The sequence below is a fragment of the Podarcis filfolensis genome (assembly GCF_964270895.1).
Source record: "Podarcis filfolensis genome assembly, chromosome: 10".
In the NCBI taxonomy this organism is placed as follows: domain Eukaryota; kingdom Metazoa; phylum Chordata; class Lepidosauria; order Squamata; family Lacertidae; genus Podarcis; species Podarcis filfolensis.
Window position 1 is genome coordinate 40937511 of NC_139612.1, and position 19216 is coordinate 40956726.

General features: G+C 38.2%; 1 protein-coding gene across 2 annotated transcripts in view; it reads left to right on the top strand.

The window, feature by feature from the left end:
• Positions 1 to 7104: 7104 nt before the first annotated feature.
• The window catches only part of LOC310743392 (uncharacterized protein), a 105259-nt gene continuing 93147 nt past the window's right edge, over positions 7105 to 19216 (top strand). The window contains exons 1-2 of one of the 2 annotated variants that reach the window (XM_083573606.1): positions 7105 to 8612; positions 9411 to 9466. In XM_083573606.1, the coding sequence (XP_083429732.1) occupies positions 8391 to 8612; positions 9411 to 9466 (278 nt within the window). In that variant the 5' untranslated portion in view covers positions 7105 to 8390. Of the gene's footprint in view, positions 8613 to 9410; positions 9467 to 15834; positions 16281 to 19216 lie in introns of those variants that run through there. The other variant, XR_014538989.1, reaches the window with a different exon arrangement.

Here is a 19216-nt window from a genome sequence, read left to right on the forward strand (position 1 = left end):
AGCCACCCTAAGTGGTGCATAGAAACTAGAAGGACAGGACAGAAATGCTTAAATAAATAAAATCATTCTTAAAACATTTATTAGTCTTCAAGGGATTTTTGTCATTTATGCTGCAATAGAGTTATGCTCCTCTGGACGTTTTTTTATTGGGGTTACACAACTGAAGAATTTAGTGCCTTTGCTCTTAGCTTCATTGTCATTTGTTTCGATTGCTTGGTCATATAGAAGAGATTCATTGTTTATTCAAGCAAGGAATTAAGATTTGAAATCTAAAAACACAGTGGTGAGTTCCAGGAAGAAGCTTACAGTCTAAGACTACTCAAACCCCAGTTCTTAACTGGACCAAGTTTTGATATGATGGCTCATCATGGTAAGGCATTTCCGTATGATTTTTTTTAATATATAAAAATTATTTGTAGACTAAATATAATTTCTAGAGGATTATTTGGCTGGCATATATTCATTTTCTATGAGAAAATATGGTTTCGTGTCTCAAAAACCAGCTGACCAAATGGAGAAGTGAGAGAAAAACTTTAAAAAACCTTATAGTTTTTGTACTTTCAGGACGACATTCTTTGCTATATGAACCTTGTAATATTTAAAATGAAATAATAACGTTTTCAGCCTGAAGATATGAACAGAATTCAGGTCCCATCACAAGAAAATCATGATAAAAAGATTTTAAATATTATATTGTGCTGAAAGGGGAAAGTTTCTGTCTGTATGAAATATGCTGTTATTACTTTTCAGCCTTTATTCTTTTGTAAAAATAATACAGCCTTTGTTGTCCAAGGATGACTTGATTTTTGTGAGAAATAGAGTGGTTAATTCTGTCTTCTACTGACAGAAACTTTAATGGAAAAGATCTGAAATCTTCAGGCAATGTCAGCTATAAACTGCTTCCATAGCTTTTCATCAAATAGGCAACAAATGGCGTCCATAGCAGAAATGAGCAAGTTCCCAAATTCTCCTGGCACTATTCTCTTATTCCCTGAAAGACTGACAGTTGTTATTGATGTTTATCTTTCACATTGTGGTAGTGCCCAGAATCCTGTTTTGGTTTGAACAATAAAATATAATAAAAACATTGTCCTCACCCAGTTATAGTCATCCTTGAGAAAAAGCTGAAGAGCACTTGTCCAAAATGAGGTATTTTCAGTTAGTAGCATTTTCAGTTCTTCCAGAATAGGACCTGTCTCACATGGCATCACTCAGTGAGATGTTAGCCCATTCACATGTACACACTTAAAATAGTTACGGACATAAGTTTGGATGTGGTAAACATGACCGGAAATGCAGTGGTTCCACTCTGTGGGTAATTCTAAAGCATTCAATGACATCACCTATTTGGTAAAGGTTCTGGTGGCACTAATGCTGTACTAATGTTGTCTATCGTCTGAATTTGTTTTATTAATGTCACATGATCATGAATCTTATAGCCATGTGAGGTTTAGAGAAGCAAGTAAATCTGAGGTTCACTACATTAACTTCTCCTAATAAAAATATACTCAATTCTTTCCAGCAGCAACAATAAACAACCACCTAGTTCTGTCTGAGAAGTCACTGAAGCTTAACCCAGAGTGAAATGTAATATTCCTTAAATATTTCTATGGACTTTGGTTCTTAAACTGGAAGATGCAGGGCAAAAGGCAGTTCTGACGCTGGTCTAAAGCAGAATTAACATTTTACACATGACCTGCATGCGATGGCCAGCTCAGAATCAAGAACAGGACGTGTGCATATTTGGCTATATCTCAACATGGCTCCAATATCAGAAGTGACTTGACTGAGGAAAAAAGCTGTGAAGCAGTGGAGTCCAGAATGGGTGAAGGGTAGATTTCCCCCTGCTCCCCGCTTGGTCTAGTAAATGAATTCCCACCTTCACTTTATAGCCAAATAAATGGATGTGCATGTTGTTTGTCCCTCAGAAACCATACTTTTGCATCATGTCATGAAGTGAAAAGTAGCGCAGAGGTCTCCAAGTCACATAAATAATGGCCACATTCACAACATACATTTCTCTCTCCCCTGCCCCCCCCCCAATTCTGGCAATTGTTGTTTGTTAAGGGTGCTAGGAATTGTACCTCTATGAGGGGTAAACTACAGTTCCCATGATCCTTTGGATGGGATAACATGCTTTAAATGTATGGGGTATGTGTGTAGCACTGGAAGCTAGCATTCATAAACAGGTAAATAAAACCATGGTCCACAGTTCATGGCCCCCACATAGCTAACTCAGCATGCCCAGCAGAGCTTTTGAGCCTAACTTCTTTTGTCAAACAGCAGTCATCCATGCGGCGCGGCAAGCTACATTTGAAACTCAGGGGGATTTCAAAAGCCATTTGGAATGTGGATGAAGAGCTGCTGTTGAAAAGAAAAAGAGTTGTTGTTTTTAAATTTTTTTTATATAAAAAAGCAACCTTCTGGTCATTCAGAATGAGTCTTGCGGTACTGTGTATTGTGCCTGGACTGTGACCTTTGTTTGGAGGAACAAGTTTCTACCACCGAAAATTAATTGCAAACAGCCTAGGTTAATTAAATACAGGTATCTTTTTTCATAAGGTTACACCCTCTGCTATTCTTACTCACAGTAAACCCATTGAAATTGAAAAAGGTTCAATTAATGGACCCATTAATAAGTCTGCTCTGAGTAGATTTAGTTGGCAACAATCCATAGTTTCATGTTTGTCATGCTTGTTAGGTATACAGCTTTAAATTAGTAGATTCCTCAGTTCATTTTATGAGTTTGTGCTTACAAAGTTACTTGGGTACTTTCCTATTGAAGGAAGGAGTTCATGTTTTGCCCTTTTCATTGACCTTTGACACTTAATTTGAGCATCAGCAGTGCTTGTCATTTCATTTGTGTGATTTCTGAAGCGTCAGGAATTGGAATGTATTCCACAAATACAGACTTGGCATACTTCTGCAACGATATTCTGGCTTTAGCTTCTACAGTTCCCTAATTTTCCCAAATAATTACGTATGCTGTTTAGAAGCCAAACATACAGATGGCACTGGAAACACTGAACTCTAGTTCAGCACTTGGTATCAGTTATTAATGAACATGTCTGACAAATAAAACATTGTATTTTGTTACAGTTTGGTATTTTGGGAGCATGGAATGACAATCTGTTTGGAAGGAGAATGATCTGTTTTAGTGATAATCTGGTAGTGTGTGCATACATATTTTTTCTAGGCTTACGTGAGTTAAATTTGGAAGCAAACCCTTATGTAAATTTGATATAAATTATATATGGATATGTGTGTGTGTGTTGATATAAATGCTATAAATGTATTATCACTAGTTCCAAAGTATCCATGCTCAACTTCTGGGAAATCTGAGCCCTGCAGTCAACTTCATTTAGCCTTCATTGCTGAAAAGGTGAATGTACCTTCTCGAAAGAAATTTGCTAGGTAATGGAGCTGCCTGGTGGCCTCCCTCCTTATATTGGGTAGGCCTGCCGAATGTGAGTTGCCTAAAGGCATTAAACTTGAGAGAGCTAAACAGAAGACTGCCTATGACTGGCTAAAACATTTTCAGCCTTTTTCATTCTTAGTTCATGGACAAACTTGCAACCTGAAGTTGGGAAGAAAGAGTCAGACTCACAGTGTTGGTTGATCTATGGGCCACTTTATTTAAACACAAACCACCTGCAGAGGTATAAGTGGGGAAATGAGCAGCCTGCAGGCAATAGCATACAACCCCCGACAATGGAAAATGTGGTACTGCCTATCCCCTTTCCCTAAGACACCTAAAAGGGTGAGCAAGGGCCTTTCCGGTAGCACCACTCCCCAGGGCCCCATAACTACCCCATAACTTCTCCTTTGTTGAATGTATACTATTCTGTGCCATTTCATTTGGAACTGTTTTTTCTTGTTTTATGATTGTATCTGTTTTTATAATTCTACGTGTTATTGTTTTAACTAGCTCTGGGACCTTTTGGTGAAGGGCAGGTAAGTCATCTTACAAACAAACAAAGATTGAATGAAATGGAAGTCCTCCTTAAATTCAGGGAGCTAGTTAACTATTGAGGAGCCTAACTATTTTCAGAACACTTTATTACGAAGACTGATTCCAGAAGCAGCAGTAAAATAATGTGGGCTTAGCTTGCAGGTTGTGTATCTATGGGAAACAAGGACATTTGGTTAAAATCAGGGTGGATGAGAGGTGTGTGAACTTTACCTATTCCATAGCTTTGTATTCTGGCAGGAAAAAAATTACACAAATGCTAGGTTTTAATTAATGTCTGGGATAGACAACACGTCCCGCATGCAGAAGCTTCAAATTTAAATCCCTGGAAGCTCCAAATAGCTGCTGAGCTGAGAAAAAACACTACTTGAGACCAGGAGTTGTACTGCTAGTCAGACCAGACCATAGACAGAGTAACCTGATTTGGGATAAGACATCATTGTACATGTATTAATTGTTCTGTGTGTCAGTTGATATGAAAGGGCTTTTTTAATGTTCCAGGTAGGCATTAAAGTTAGTAAATTATGTAGATAATATAGTGGAATACACTGGAACTGAGTATTTACCTCTTTTTGTCTCCCAGTTCATCAAATTTTTAGGGCGCGATCCTAGATTCACTTACCTGGAAGAAAGCCCCATTGAAATAAACGAGTCTTACTTCTGAGATGTTCATGCGTAGGACTGTACTGCATTTTTCTGTAGTCATAATGCCCATTGAACTCAAGTTGGATACTTTTCAAAAACCTTTTTAAATGAACCAAAATATGTTTTAGGCAAATCGGGGGTTAGAAATTATTATGAGGTATTAGAAAATGCTGTATTTCAGGACTTCAGTTTGTTTCCAGCTAGAATCAGGAATGTAAGGTAAGTGCGTGAAAATGGATTAAATTGTAATTAAATCATAGAAAACTAATTGGAATTTTGAAAGCCTTAAAATAAGAGTTAATGTCGACTTTGATATTATTGAAGCCCATAGTTTCAGGATATTCATTATAAATGCTCTATTTTTTAGGGCTCTTTTAAACAGGAGTTGTTTGTTTACACATGATACGTTTGCGGAGATGAGCCAGACATTTTGAAGAGACCTGCATCAACTTTTTATAAGCCAAGCTTATTGTTGTCATGGGAGATATAGCCCAACTGATTATATAGGGATAGTCCTATAATTCATAGTGACCATTTGTGACTGGTGTCAGCTAGAGGAATAATTCCAGGCTACAAATTTCTTTCATGTAATAGGAGAGTTAAGGTTCTTACAAATTTATTTGTAAACTCCTCAAAGCATGGAAGGGGTAAGTTAAGGCTCCTGCCTGATCTTTTGCACCACAGTCTTACATATTTCAGGGTCAACCTGAAAATGAAGAGGAGTGGGGCTGAAAGAGTAAGTCAGCTTGTGAATGCATGGACAAACTTGCATAGTGTACCCACAGTCCAAAAGTTCACACAACTGATCAGCTGTGCCTGTGTGGGTGTGTGGGTGTGTGGGTATATCTAGCTGTCTCTCTGTCTGTCTTATATATATACCTCAAAATGAATTCACCAAGGAATGTTTAGCTTCTGAAGGTAGTGCTTCATCCACCATTTTAAATAAAAGCCTTGGAGCTGATGCTGGTTCTGGCTGATAGTGGGCTTTCTTCTTCCATAGTTTAGTATCCTTTTCTAATTGGATTTGTTTTTATTATGGTTTTAGTAGTTTTTCTAAGGTAAGGGGGAGATAAATAAGTTTCAGATGAGAGGTGTCTACTTGTATCAAAAGTGGATTGGATACAGAGCAGATGAAGGGAGTTCCTCTGGACCCAACTGTCTCTTTTTCAGCAATCTTATCTGACAGAAGCTAGTGGAAAGCGTGTTCTCCTTCATGGAGAGCACGTGTTGCGGTGGGGTCTGCTGAGCCACCCCTCTGTTACCAGGCAGGGTCTCTAAAGATGGCCTGGGGCAGTGATTGGTTCACTGGGTTGCTAGGGTAAAAGTTATGTTGCAATTTTGGTGGGAGGGGTAAAATGTTTAAATACTCTGCACACAGCCTGGAGCTTTCTCTTTGCTGCGTGCAACGGATCACCCGCCCACCCGCCCTTGAGTAAGGGGTTGTTGCATTGACCTTGCTATGCCTGTCATGGGGTCGTCTGCCGTTGGGGCAGGGGCCTGGTAGGAATTTTGTCCATCTGGCTGATTGGCTGGGCCATTTGGTTTTTGCCTACTGCGTAGCAAATTGTCACAACTTGTAAGGTTGTGGTTAGGCATTGGTTATAAATTGGTGGAGGAGGGGTTAGGATAGGCTAGGCCTGCCCCTCCATGGTTGCTGCGGAAAGGGAATTCCGTTAAAGGAATCCTGGGGCTTGCCATCTTTTCGTCCAATCCCTGGAATGGGACTAGGGCCGGCAAGCCTTCGGGGAGCATGCGGATGAGAATTGAGGGTCTGTGACTCAGCTCCATTTCTCCCCGACTTGCTTTCCCCCGCACTGTCTTTCAGTGGTGCCCGGAAGTCAGTTCTGTCCCCAGGCGGGGGGACAGATAGTCTTAACCAAAGCCGAAACAACCACTCACGGTTTTGTATTTAAATAAAGTTGTGGCCAAAATTATGCCAAAAACCTTAAACAAAAATTAAGTGTGCGTTGTGAGTTATTTGGGGGGTGGCTTGGTGACCTCGACACACAATACTTTGGCAAGTAGAATAAATATGGGATAGCTTTGAACATAAAGGTCCTGATACAGCAAAAGTTAATTTCACCACTTCAACGAATATAAATGGGCCTTGGTTAGTAACAACTTGTCCCATTGGTTTCAGTTGTATGACTAATTTTGTGTGGCTGAGGCCTTTATGTCCAAACTGGCATTTAATTTAATTGTCTTGAATTGCCTACCTGTTCATTTCAAATACACATTGCCTTCCTGTCTTTTACTGAAAATTATACAAAATGCAATTGTTTGGAAAACAATTGTAGATCGCCCCCATAGATTCTGCCCCCCCATAAATTGTCTATGCGCTTTGCACAGTCTCACAATAAATTGGGAATTTTATTGTTTTTATAGCATGTCAGTACTAGGAGTATTATCACTTTCTAATAAGCTAACTTAGTCTACAACAGGAAGTCCCCCAGGACAGCTGTAAACTGCTCTTGGAATTCACACTATGGAAGAAAATTTGTGAAGGAAGGTTAAATACATTCCAATACACTGGGTAGAGCCAAATAAGATTACTGTATCTTATTTGGGGATAGAAACTTAGGGGGAATGCGTGTATAATATATGCTACATATTAGGAGTTTTATAATAACTCCTTGTTCAAGGAGTTTTTTTAGAAAGTATTGCATTCCAGGACAAAGCAGACAAGTCCCCGAATAATGCCACAACTCTCTTTTTTAAACAGATTATCATTTTAAAAAACAAACAGCAAAGAAAATAAATATATGATAATAACACCAATATAAACATTGTCTGTGGATGAGCTTAAAATAATAAAAGTGACCAATGAATGCAATGTTAAAGCTTTTGAAAAAGAGATGGTTTTATGTATTTTGACCACTTAAATAACTGTATCATAGATAATGTTTGAATGTAACGGTTGTAACTTAACTGTGTACATTTTGACAAAATCACATTCCGCCTTACCATTCTCTGGAGGGGATGCAAATATTATGGAAAGCTTTTTGTGTGTGGCTTAAATAAAGTATATTGTTCCATCTTTGGAAGTAGCACCAGTCCTATCCCATCGACAGTTGGGAGCAGAAGCCTTTTAATGTACAAAGGGTAGCAGTACTTCAGCCAATCTGTGATAAAGGGGGGAAATGAGATCACTATGGAAACGGCAGGGAGAATCTAAAAGGTTTCTTTATAAAGTAAACGTCTGATGTTTGTGACTGCGGGGGCAAAAAAAATCATAAATCTGTATGATGCTATCATTTCTGATTTGTTATCGCAGCAAATGCCAAGTGTAAGCACTCTGACCATGGCTTTATTAAGCGCTTTCGTTTGCTAAGATAGCTACTATTCGACAGCAGAGGAGAGAGAGAGAGAGAGAGAGAGAGAGAGAGAGAGAGAGAGAGAGAGATGGCAGTGCTGTAGGGGAAATCTCATTTGCTTAAATTTTTCATCATACCTTTTTTTTTCTTGTAATCACAGAGAAAGCTCAGAGCTTATGCAGTGAGCAACACCATGAGGTTTCCAGAAAGGCAGTCACTCGGGGAGCTGAATACAACTGCGAAAGCAATGTTTCACCCCCTTACGTGTCTGCCTTTGATCTCAGATTGAAAATCTGTGACCCTCTCCCTCCAATCCAAAAGCAAATAAATGCAAAAGGAAAGAAACCTTCAGAACACAGGCTGGCAAGGACAAAAAAAAAATTAATAAAGAAGGAAGGAAGGAAGGAAGGAAGGAAGGAAGGAAGGAAGGAAGGAGAGAGACTGCAGTTGTAATAGCTCCCATGGACCTCCTTGGACAACAGGCAACTGCCACTGGATTCACTGGACGAGCTAAACAAGGGTTGCAGGCAGCATCTCTGGTCCTGCAAAGGACAAGGAAAGCTTTTAGGCTTTCTCTGTACTTGCTGCCGAAGCTCTCACAGAAGCAACAAGACAGTCGCAGCTCTCCTGAAGTCCCAGTTCTTCATAATTCATCTCAAAGCTTGCAGAGAAAGAAAACGATGGTAAGCCAACAATTATGAATACTGTTTACTGCATTTAAACATGATTTTTATTTTGTGTCTTGCATCTAATAGGAATTATTGCTTCTCCCTAGATATCCTGGTCTTTTAAAAGACAGGTGTGAATTTTGATTGGTTTTCTGAGTTATAATTTGTTGATTTGGTCCAGTTTATTCATTTGTGGCACGAGACATACAGGGGCCATTCAGAGATTGTTGTGGTGCAACTGTAAATGGGTTGTGTCAACCCCAAGTAAAACTACTTCCATTTTCAAAGCACCATGTTCCTATAGCTTAACTTTTAGCATGTGACTCAGATAAATAAATTTTAATGCTAAGGTTGGATATCTGGAATGATAAGGGTTTTAAATTATAATTGCAGTGACATGCAAGGTTCAGATGGTAGTTTTTCTTGTGAAAGCATTTAGAGATTGTAGTAGACTTATGAGTTTTAACTGGAACAAAAACTCCAGCCAAAATCCTGGCAGTGCAAACTTTTGAAAATGCAGAAATAAATATTTCAGTGATAAATAAATGAAATGATTTGAAACCAATTTCAGTGTTGCTTTTTAGGCATATCATAAAAATCAATGATCTGTGGATAAATTTGTGGAGTGAAATGAAACTGCTTTTTTAAAATTTTCTGTATAGCACTACCTTGGAAAAACAGTTTGAATTACCTTACTACATTGACAGATAATTTATTCAGACATTTATCAGATGTTGATGATAAGACTAACTATATAGGGCTGGATGACACTAAAGGGGCAGTTTTTGAATGTTTGTATTTATTTTCTTCAAGATATTCTACACATGGCCTTTCCAGACCAGTAACTTCATCAGAACAAAGCTTATAAGGTAGGTCAGAATAAATACTCATACAACTTGATAGCTGGGGGGGGGGGAAGGGGGAGAATCTAAATTGCATGCAACACAATGTTAATGAATAATCTCTTCTGCCCAACTATATTGTATGCAGTATGAAATGAGAGGTTGATTGATTTACGCGAATGCTCATTTGTTGTACTGTTTTTATTCTGAATATTCGGTCCTGGCTAGTGTTGGTAGGATAACAGAACTGAAAACCAGGAAGCTGTTGCACATATCCCATGCCAACACACCCCCTTGGGTCACAATATTCAGTATAGATACCTAACAGCTTCTGAATTGTACATTTGTGTTTAGAACAAAACGAATACCTGAAAAGAGCTGAGAAACAAGTGTAAAATACACCACAACTGAGAATACTGGAAGAAGTTGTGATTTTTAAGAGCAAGGGAAATGTTACCACCAACATAGTGATGGTTCCTACTGCAATGAGACTTTCTGAAGATACTATCTACCAAAAAGATAATGCTCTAGGAGTTTCAATATGACAAGCACTTTTGATAGTGGTTCTCTGAATTAGAATATAGCAGCTGCCTATCATCTTGCTGTTCAATTCTTTCCAACCTTTTTAGTAGTACCTAGGAAATAATGCAGGATCCTAAACAATATTTCTATAGCAATGATATTTAAAAGGCCAGTTGTTGCACTTGTTTGGGGGAACGCATCTATTTTGTTATAGATCATCAGAAGGGAGTTTAGGGGAATTAACTTATGCTGGGTTTGAATCATTGCCATCAATAGACTTCAACAGAGAAAGTGGTTGGGTTTCAACTTTTATTTTTTTCAGTCCAGTGTTTACATGCTATTGTTATTAAAGTTTAACCCTGATTAATGATTTTTTTTATTTCTTCATGTGGAATCTGCCACTAATTTTGCTAATACCTAGACAATAAAGACTGCAATTGAATGTAAAGCCATGCTGTTTGAACCCCGCTGGAGTCAATGGGCAATATCCAACTAAGTCATACTCAGAGTAGACCTACAGAAATCAATGGACTTTGGTTGGTCATGACTAATTAAGGTACATTGATTTTAATGGGTCTACAATCCAATGGGATTAAAGTTGCATTAAATGTTTTCAGGATTGCAATCAAAGACTAAAATATTTATTTTAGCCTTTAAAAGTTTTAATCTTTAAGAGTTTATGCCTATCCAAACACCATACATTTGTTCTCTCCTTGCACTTTTAATTTTGTTATTAATCTTATTATTTTGTTAATAGATACCATTCATTCTGTAAGTTATATGCACTAGGAGATGCCACATTAGTGATCTTAAACCTATAGAGGGGAGTTCGCCATTTTAAATAATACAGATTTACACAGTTAGATAAAAGGTTAATTAAGGTTAATATTGGAAAACATGTTCTGAGACTTCCTTTAGCAAAAACTTGAATGAATCTGATGTAATTCTATGCATTTTCTCTCTGTGTTTGATATGTAATATTTTTCTAGATCTAGGCTGCTGCTAATTCATTAAAACTTTCCTTGAGGGCAAATGGACCCTAGATATAAGTAAGCGCCTTTGTAGGAAAGCACATAGCATTATGAGTTAGCTAAGGGAATACTGTAACTGTATCCTCAGGTAACATTTTTGTGTACGAGTATATTATGCAATAAAAGTAGGTATTTTTTCCTATTTTTATATTTCTTCTGGGAAATATCCAAACCTTTTCAAGCAGGTTATGCTTCTGGCTGAAATTTGCAGAAAACAATCAAAATAAACCCTGAAGAATATCTAAGAGAAATACTACTTGTGCTTGTTCCTTGGTTCACGAGTAGCATGGGACCTCTATTTTGGTTGAGTTGTCATCACATCATGTGAACTTCATTGTTAATTATGATAAGTATTTGTTGAAATGAAGATCCATGCAGCTGGTCGTTGTTGAATTTAATAGGGCAAACTCTTTGATAACTGTATAAGACTGCAGCCTTACTCTGCAACATATCATTCCAAATTCACAATGAAAGTTCAGCAATTCAGTAGGTTGGATCCAGAATTCACTCTCATCTGCGGCAGCATCCCCTAAGCAGAGTTCTACTCAGGGGATTTACTTGCTGGTGTAGGGAGGGTGACGTCTGCTCATTCCCCCTTTAGTTCCCAGTACCACCTCCCGCTGGATTTTGGGGGGACACTTTGGAATAGTGTGGGAGATGGCACTGCAGTGTGCAGGTGAAAGGAGAATGCCAAAAGGCACCTCTCTCCTCCTACCAATGGGATCTGCCTTCTGGATCAAAAGTCTTCCATTGGCAGAAGTGGTCTTTCTGTCTGTGGAAAGTGAAGTCTGGATCAGCCTCAATTTCTCTTACCTGCCCTGCACCACCACTTTTAAAATGTGTAACTTAAAATAATGGCTTTTTTCCAGCCAGAACTCACTAGAACTCAGTTCTGGCACCTTCACCGCAATGGACAAATGTCCCTGCTGTTCCTGAGTAATGTTGTGTGTTGTGGTAATGGTGCAGTGGTGCGCATAGATCAGCATACACACATATTTGTCTAGTGTACCATCTCTTAAGACTGGGCTGCCACCAGGTGCCAGAAGGAGCAGTAGATTCGTTTTTATTGAAAGATAAGAAAACCTGGACCATCTTTGCAACGGAGTATTCTGACTTGCACATGGAATTGTACTAAATTCCCTATTGACCCTTTTTAAGCTTTTGATTTTGTTCTGTTTTTATTTGATTATTTAAAAGATTTCTAGGCTACCTTTTAGCGTTGTTTTCCTACAAGGTGGTTTTTAATAAATAAAAACGACATGCCATAAATATAACAAAAGACCATAAAACGGTGAAATTATCAATAACAACCAACATAGCAACCTCTAAAATAGTTAAAACTATTTCTTGCCAAACTTTTATGCAAAAATGTATTTTGCGTTTTTCTTTTGTAAACCACCCTGTGGCCTTTGGATGAGGGCTGATATATAAATTTAATATATAATAATAATATTTCCTGAATATACTAATAATACACTAAGCACTGTTGTCAACCTTCCTACTCTACTTTTCCTGGGGAAAGGATATTGGTTATAAGTGTTCATTGGGGACTTGCATTGTGGGAAAGTGACTAGATTGTTTGGAAAGCAAATCGAGTTTGTTTGCATGCCATGTTAGGGCCACCACAATGCATTTTGCTGCCTGAGGCAGGCAAGATCCCCTGCTCTAGAAGTTGACTGGAGTGGCAGCTGAATCATACTTCAAGACTGGTGATGGGATAATATCTTATTGAGGCACTAGGACAGCACAGGTCTGTTCTTCAACAGAAGGGAATAGCCAGGCAGCTTAAGAAGGGCACCCAGGGTGCTGTTGCCTATGCCTCTCCGTAACTGTCATCTAAGGCAGCTGCCTTATTTTGCCAAATGGTAGGGGTGGCCCTGTGCTACACTTTACACCTTGTCACCTGCAAAGACCTCAAAGTACAGTGGTACCTCGGGTTGCATATGCTTCAAGTTACATACACTTCAGGTTACATACTCCGCTAACCCAGAAATAGTGCTTCAGGATGAGAACAGAAATCATGCTCCGGCGGCGCAGCGGCAGCAGGAGGCCCCATTAGCTTCAGGTGCTTCAGGTTAAGAACAGTTTCGGGTTAAGTACGGACCTCCAGAATGAATTAAGTACTTAAGCCGAGGTACCACTGTAGTACAGTTCCTAGGTAGTCTTCAACAGTATCATGGTATTATGTGCCTTCAGGCCATTCTGTTTGCAGATCTGTTAAAAATGAAGGTAATCTTCACATACACACCTCCCCGGGGTCTTTTTCTGTTTTGTTCAGAACAAGCCTGCTGATTAGTCGAGGAAGACCCACGCATTTAGCCCTGTCCATGTATTTCTAAGCGAACATACTCTAGAATAGCTTGGGAACGAAAATTCCTCTGTTTGTGTGCATGCACAAATAATGTTAGGATACGCATAGACTGATCTATTCATAGGAAATATAAATCATTCTGGTAGAATATCTGCAGAAATCTCATGTTAAGGAGATATTTGGGGCATCATGGTTTCATAGCATAAATATTAGTAGAGCCTTGTCTAGATAAGTACAGGATGATTGATAACAGGGTTAGCAGACTTGTCTGATGTTAGCATTTGCTTTTCTCGTGAATCTCCTGTACTTTTGATAGAATATATATAGAATATATATGGTTACATAGATATAGCACAGAATGTGTTTTGAATGTGCTCCTTAGGGGTTTACTTTTAGATGTAAAGAACTACTGGACATTAAACAGTAGAAGATTAATGGGTTCTAGCTTTCTAGCTATGGAACAAGAAGTGTCTGGATAGCAAGTAAAAGTCAAAGCCCATCTAGCCAAGAAAGCAGAGAATTATCATTCTCTGCATATTATAATAGTAGCTGGGATGGGCAACTCTCAGGGCGCCCTAAGAAATTTTGTCATTGCATAGTGGTTGGACTAGATAAAACTTGAGCCATCAGGCAGCTCTAAAGTTGTGTTTCCATTTGAGATTCTATCTCAGTGCTACTTGTCCTTGATAATTGTTTAATTGAACAGTGCCACCTCTACATAAGGAGATAGTCTGAAGCTCCTAGAAATTATTTTCAAAGCAGACATCACTACTGAAATCTAGTGATGTTAGAGCTCGGCTTGGATCTGAGAAATCATTGTCTCAGCCCCACAAGCTTGTTGAGATGCCAAACCTTGCTGCTCACATCTCCTTAGAGGAAGAGCAGGACACAAATGTAATTAACATTTGCCACTATATATGGCTTTGAATGTTTACAGCAGATCAATCATTCCACCATAAATGGTTTAGCCTTTACTACATTGAAAAGTGAGACGGTAGAATTGCATCATGTTTATGAGAAAGTTATAATCTGGGGTGGTATTCAACTACTTTTTACTCAGAGTAGACCTACTGAAATTAAATAGCACGACAAAGTTTGGCTTTGTAATTTCAATGGGTCTACTCTGAGTAAAATTTAGTAGTATTTCCCTTACAAATTTAATTTGGCTCATTTTCTTTATTAGGTCTCTATAATAAAGGTAGTTCTTTAAAATGCCATACTTCTTAAGAGGACAAATCTTTTTTCAAAAGTATTTTTGTTTCATCATATTATATTACAAAATAAAATCACACTTTTGCTGAAACATTTCGTCTGAAATTTTAACCGTGAAGACATTTCACAGCATAGAGAGAGAGAGAGAGAAAGAGAGAGAGAGAGAGAGAGAGAGAGAGAGAGAGAGAGAGAGAGAGGTGTCAAGAATTCACATGGTATCCAAAGTTGCTCTTTTGGTATACTTCTGAAAACCAATTCATGATCCAAAGGAAAGTAATCCTCCAGGAAAAAGAAGAACCCTTGCATCATTCAGGGTTAGGCCAAGATAAATACAAAATCTGAAGATGGCCTCATTCATTAGAATCTGTTTTCAAATAGCATTCTAATTTGCTTTAAAAGGAAACTCAGTGTAGAACACTAAAAAGCTCATCAGATCTGACCTGAAATTATCTCTGTAGAATAAAAATGTGCAATGTTGTCTCTTTGGGTGGTTTTAAATCCAATGCTTAATTTTGAGCTTTTCTTATTTTGTCCATGTAAATGAATTCTTAAAATTTATTTGGAAGGAGGCTTATTTTGGAAGCAAACTTGCAAGGGCACATATCTGCCTTTGGAATCAGGTACAGAAAAAAACTCCACTGTCCAGATCTCACAAAATATAAATATTTTCTAGACAAAGATGTAAATTTATTGTGCAGACAGATACAGCTCACTGAAAGTAGAAATGTAGGTATTTGTTAATGAATCACGTATCCCATTCAATGATAATATCATTTGGGATAGAACCAGGTAGTAAATTGGAATTAGAAAACATTTTGTATGCTAAGATATATATCAGGCCATATATAGAACAAATAATTTAGTTTTTTTTCTAAACGAACAGTATATGTGTTAAACTCTTGTAACAACAAAAAGATTATTCATGGAAGAGTAAAGCAGATCTAGTTCATGTTGAATTCTAAATATGCCCAAAGAGTATTATCAGTTATTCATTTTGCCTACCTACATTTAATCTCTCTCTCTCTCTCCCCCCCATTTTATTGAGTGTGTATGTTTTATAAATCAAGTAGATGTGTTTTTCATTCTCTGGTTTTGTCACGGAAGCCTAGCAATTGACCATTGATTTTATTCCCCCTACTCTTCTGTGGGTTATAAAGAGAACTGTGGGTGGTTAATTTATGAAAGGGATGCGTGAGTAAATAAAGAGTTAAAATAAAGGCAGGCTCACTGGTTTGTTGAGATCTGTCAGAGTCTGAGTGGCTGGCTGCATATCTGTCTCAGGAACAATAGGTACCTGTATTCTGCTGGGCAGTCAGCAGCAATATGGAAAAGGTCTGCTTTGGTTAAGATGTTTCTTCATGAGAAGCCCTAAAGACAGTCCCACTTTTTTTGGCGGGGAAGCAGAGGGATGCAATCTCAACTGCCTTAAGATGAGGGGCAGAGCTTTGATCATTTCTATTCAGCACTGACTTGGCCTGAGATTGAGGTTCCCAGTCTAGAAGTCAGCAGGCTGTCTTTTCACTTTCTTCACAGAGGCACACACACGCACGCACGCAAACATATGCTCTCTCTCTCTCTCTCTCTCTCTCTCCCTTACGCACACACACACACACACCCTCCTTTGCTGGTCTAAGCAGGCAGCTTAGTGTCACAGCTATAACCAAGGCACAGTGCACTGAACACAGCAGCACCAGTCTCTGTGGTGGGAAGAGGGGGCACGGAAGGTGACAACAATGGAGAAGCCTCAGTCCACTTGCAAGTTTAGGTAAGAAAGAATGATTTGTTTTCTCAAGGTTTCAGACACATTAGAATCCGTTAGCTTGAAATGAAACTGCTTAAATGAAACTGTTTAAGGATGAAGATGCCATACTATAGGTTTTTCCCCATTCAGTTTCTGCATTGCTAGTATAAAAACACAACTCCATCCCACCCCCACTCCCGAGATGGTGACTAATCTAATTAGAAATGTTTCTAGCACTCACTTTTAAAAAATGCATTGTGATGCTTTCTTTTACAGGGGGATTGTGTCACGTAGAGCAGTATTTATTCATTACGGTTCAATGGGGTAAAATGCCACTTTGCACCTGCCATACATATACAATATTCAAACTGTGCTCCATCAAACCCAATTTTTAATTATTTTCACACTCTTAACTGTACCGAGTTCAGTGAGTTTTAAAAATTAACGAGCTTCCCTGCGGAGTTCAAATAGTATAATCTACATGAACCACTGCAGCAGGAAGAAGACATTATTCTGGGAATATATTTTTAATGCAGGTGTAACCTTTAAACTTTAATGCATTGCTTTCTCAACAATTTCAAGGAAAACAGAGGCATGTGCAGTCTGTACTTTAAAAGAGTCAGTGGCTTAAAGAAAATAATAATCAAGTTGATCATTAACAAAATGAAGCAAAGCTTATGTATATATATCTGTGTAAATAAATGCATTTATGGTATTTTCTCTTGATGCGCTGTGGGAATGCTACAAACAACTTACTGAATGTGTATTCCCGGATAACCCATAATTGTTACAGGGAAAGTATAGTAAACAGAGTTTCTTTTTGGGAATGCTAGAGTGAAAATGCTGGAGAAACAATTTGAGGCATAAAGTTAGACTGCTAAAAGAACACGAGGGGAGGTGAATCTGCATTGGTGCTTTTTTTTTAATTGACTGTAAACCAGATGCCATCATTTCCTTATCTCAAAAGCCTAGGATTTGCTACAACATGCCATCCCTTTATAAATATAAATTTACCGTGTGACTCCCATACAGGAACAAAGACTAACTTTGACACTGTGAGCTTTATAGCACTTTCTATTTATTGTAAACTACTGAAGATTTTTAATGAAAGAAAAAGGAAGGCAATTTGAAGCTTGAGTGTACAGTAATCAATGTGAGGGATGCATTTTATTCAGTTGCCTATTTGCAAGATTCATTCTGAGCTTCCTGTGATATATTGTTATGTAAATATGGTTCAGCAGGGGAAAGCGGTGCTAAGGAGATTCAATTTACTTTGAAAGTTGTTCATTTTAGCTTGGGATGAATGTTATCTGTTTGATGTGACTCAAAGGAAAGAAGTGACTTTTTCATTGTGAAACCTATTGTGATGCGAACAGGGTGATATAATCTTTTTAATTTTGGCTTTCACACCACAGAAGATAAAGAGAGATCTCAGCTCATTTAGTGATTGCTAAGTCTTCATGGGTGCCCAAGGACTGATCTTGGTTGCTATGGCTAATCTGACCTCAATCTATGCCGCTTTAAGAACCAAGGCACTTTCTCTCTTTTTTACATTTAAGAGCATGTACCTTGATTTATGTCCAAAATTGTGACTAAATGTCTTTGTATCCATATGATAAATGGCGGCATGCAATTAATCATTTTGTAGAAGTAAACACTGCTGTCCCACTCGAAATATGTTTTGTTCTGAGTTAATGGTATGGAACAAGCCAGTCTCGGCAAACAGCTATCTATTATTTTAGAGAACCATTGAAACTTGGATCAAAAAGAAGAAAACTGGCATTCACTTTGCCTTGCATTAGTATTTCATTTCTGCTATCTGGTGATGAGACGGCATGTAGATTGACAATGAATGACTACCATTCCATCTCTCTACCTGAATATATAATAGATTAGTTCTGAGTGTATTTGTTCCACGAGGCCAAAAAAAGGGTCCCTGCTGCTTTATCTGATACTGTTTGTGTGCTACTCCATTATCAGTGGCTGTACAAAGATTTGCAGTTAGAAGTACTTTTGCTCTTCTGAAAGAAGCTCACTGTTTTAGTCTTATGCAAGTTCCCTGAACTCAAATACTATCAGATTTTGTTACTATTAGAAATGTTCTGCCTGTATGATACTTAATGGCCCTTGCATTTTCATGTATTAGAGAATCTCTTTCACAAGGAACTACTGTGATTAAAAGGATTTTTTTGTACAAAGTGTTGGTTTTTTTTAGGGAAAGGAACAGTAATATTTCTTTTCTGCTGGATGGAAATTACTGGTTTGACTTCTTGTTTGGGTTCTGTATGCCAGGATAATGTAACAGTGATCTCAAGCTAAGAGAGAAAATGATCTGGTGTTTTTAGCATAGCTAAAAAGCACAGCAATACTTCACAGTCTTTTGCTTAATAATGAGTTGGCTAGTTAAGATTGCCACTACTGTAAGGACAGCCAGTTGCTGTGTTGTGCCTGATGGGATGGTTGGCATTATAAACAAAGAAAAGCTTGAATTTGTTGGTAATTGTACAAAAGCAGCCCTTTAGAGGAAATCTTTTATTCTCTTTAAAAGAACCCATAACACATAAAGGCGGCAGAAGTGAAAGTTAACAGCTACCGGTAATTGGCTGCTGTTAGAATTGATCACTGGTTCATACCTAGGCACTACTTTGGAGACCAAAATAAGTTCAGCTATGAATGTCATAATTACCGGTATAGTAGGTCTAATGTTATATGAGGGTTTATTTAAAGCACTTGCTAACCTTGATATGCCACTTAAATCTGTTCCACATTTTTATCATTTAAGAAGGTTAGTCTTTCGAGCCCACCCAGGGATGGCTGTGAGCTGGATCCCTGCATTGCAGAGGGTTGGACTAGATTACTCGGGGTACCTTCCAACTGTACAATTCTACGATTCTATAAATTTGAAGTATTTTCATACGGTTTAATTTTCAAGAAGTTCAGTGAAAGTTGCTGGTGTAGAG